This window comes from Condylura cristata, unplaced genomic scaffold (assembly GCF_000260355.1).
Source record: "Condylura cristata isolate star-nosed mole 26May11 unplaced genomic scaffold, ConCri1.0 scaffold00042, whole genome shotgun sequence".
Classification (NCBI taxonomy): Eukaryota; Metazoa; Chordata; class Mammalia; order Eulipotyphla; family Talpidae; genus Condylura; species Condylura cristata.
The window spans coordinates 27,204-29,245 of NW_004567143.1; the positions used below are offsets into that span (position 1 = coordinate 27,204).

Genomic DNA, 2,042 nt, shown 5'->3' on the forward strand with positions numbered 1-2,042 from the left:
TTCAGGGCACAGTTATGTTCTGGTATAAACAGTTCCCGAATCAGAGCCTCATACTGATGGTGACTTCTAATTTGGCGGTGAAACCTACCTATGAGGAAGGTTTTAATCAAGAAAAGTTTCCCATCATCCATAACAGCACCACCTTTTCAAGTCTGACAGTGAAGAGTGTGAGGACTAATGACAGCGGCTTCTACCTGTGTGCTGTGAGTGACACAGAGCTGGGCCAGGAACAGGAACCCCGACAAGAACTCACAGCCCTCTGCGGCCCCTGGAGACCAGGGAGGATGTGGGGACAGACCACAGCCCTGTGCTGAGACAGCTGTGCGGTATGAGAGAGGGAGAGAGGGAGAGAGGGGGCGAGAACACACACAGCACAGTTCCAGGCGAAGTCAGTGGCCTAACTCCCTGTCGCCCCCCCTTTTATATCTCAGTGATTGACTTTGCACTATTTCCCACACTCCACAATACCGGGCACCAGAAAACAGTTCATTTCATTGGGCTGGGGCCAATCAGAGTCCCCAGGCCCGAAGCAGGAGACTCTCGCAGGGACCAGCAACCCCAAGCCCTTGGCTCTTGCCCTGCTGTGCCTTCTGCTCTTACTCTCTGCGCTATTTCCTGGCTCTGCTCCCGCCCTCCTGCCCAGCAGGAGGTGAGCCCCTGGACACTGAAGGGGGACAGAGGAGTCCCCCCTGGACTCTGAGGATCCCAGCATAGAGCCCCCCTGAACTCTGAGGATCCCTGCCCGCCTGTCCCCCCACACAGTCACCGGCAGGTAGAGGAAAGGTGAGTCTGATCTCCCAGCAGGTATGGAAACATGGGAGCCAGTGCTCCAGTGTCAGGGATTCTGGAACCCTCGAAGGGCAGTCTGGAGGAAGTGGGAGAGAGGAAGAAAAGGAGTCAAAGGAAAGGAACAGGAACCACAAATGATGAAAAAATTCAGACACCAAGGGAAGAAGACTCGAATGGCCCCTGGAGGAGGGGCTGGGAGGAGGGAGAGCCAGGGAGGAGGAGACTGAGGGGATGGGCCAGCCCTGCCTGGGGGGTTGGGGCAGGCGGTGCTGTGAGGCGGTGGGTGCCGGCCACAACCGGGCCCCAATTCTGCCCTGCAGGGCCCAGGGTCCCTACCTAGACAGCTAAGGCTTAAGTCTAAGCCAGGTCTCCTGTGACCAGCAGGAGCAGAGGAGGAGCTGGGTGTGCATGCTCAGGGGGGCCCAGGGTCACCCCAAGCTCTGGGCTCAGGGGCCCAGCCCGGGGAGGCAGGGGAGGAGCGTGACCGTCTCTCTCCCCGCTGGACAGTCAGAGCCCACTCGAGATGTTCCGTCTCCACCTCATCCCTCCGCCTCTGACAAACCACTGCATCAGCCAGGGCATCCTGGGCTCTCCCTCCCTCCTTCCCTCCCTCCCTCCCTGGTCCTCCAGAAAGCGCTGGGAGCTACAAGCAGGCGCCATCCCTATGGGCAAGCAGGGGATCTGCTGGGTGGCCCTCGGCCTCCTCTGAGCAGGTGAGTCCTGTCCCGGGGGCCAGCTCCTGACCCCAGCTGCGCCCCGCGGGCACCCAGCTCCCCTCTCTCCCACAGGCCTGGTGTTGGGTGGCATCACTCAGACCCCCAAATACCTGCTGCAAAAAGAAGGACTGGCTGTGACCCTGCAGTGCGAACAGAATTTGAACCACGATGCCATGTTCTGGTACCGCCAGGACCTGGGGCGCCTCTTCTACTCATCCGTCAGCAAGAACGTTCAGAAGGTGGAGTTGTCTGAGGGCTACAACGCCTCTCGGGACCAGAAGCCGGCCTTCCTGCTCAGTCTGGCCTCTCCCCAGAGAGGCCAGAGCGCCCTGTATCTCTGCGCCAGCAGTGTAGACACAGTGACTCAGGGAAGCCGCCTGTCTACACAAGAACTGGCCTCTTCCTCCAGGTGCAGCTGCTTCAGGGCCACTAGGGTGCCTCAGCCTGCATTGGGGCGCCTCAGCCTGCCTCAGGGCTCCTCAGCCTGCATTGGGGCACCTCAGCCAACACCAGGGGCCCTCAGGCAGACCTGGGAGC

At 60.2% G+C, this 2,042-nt stretch overlaps 1 gene segment (V, D, J or C); it reads left to right on the plus strand.

Moving 5' to 3' along the window:
* The window catches only part of LOC101622854, a 14,967-nt gene that overhangs the window by 12,069 nt on the left and 856 nt on the right, over nt 1-2,042 (plus strand). The window contains 1 exon segment of the V gene segment in view: nt 1,578-1,802. Within this exon segment, the coding sequence occupies nt 1,578-1,802 (225 nt within the window).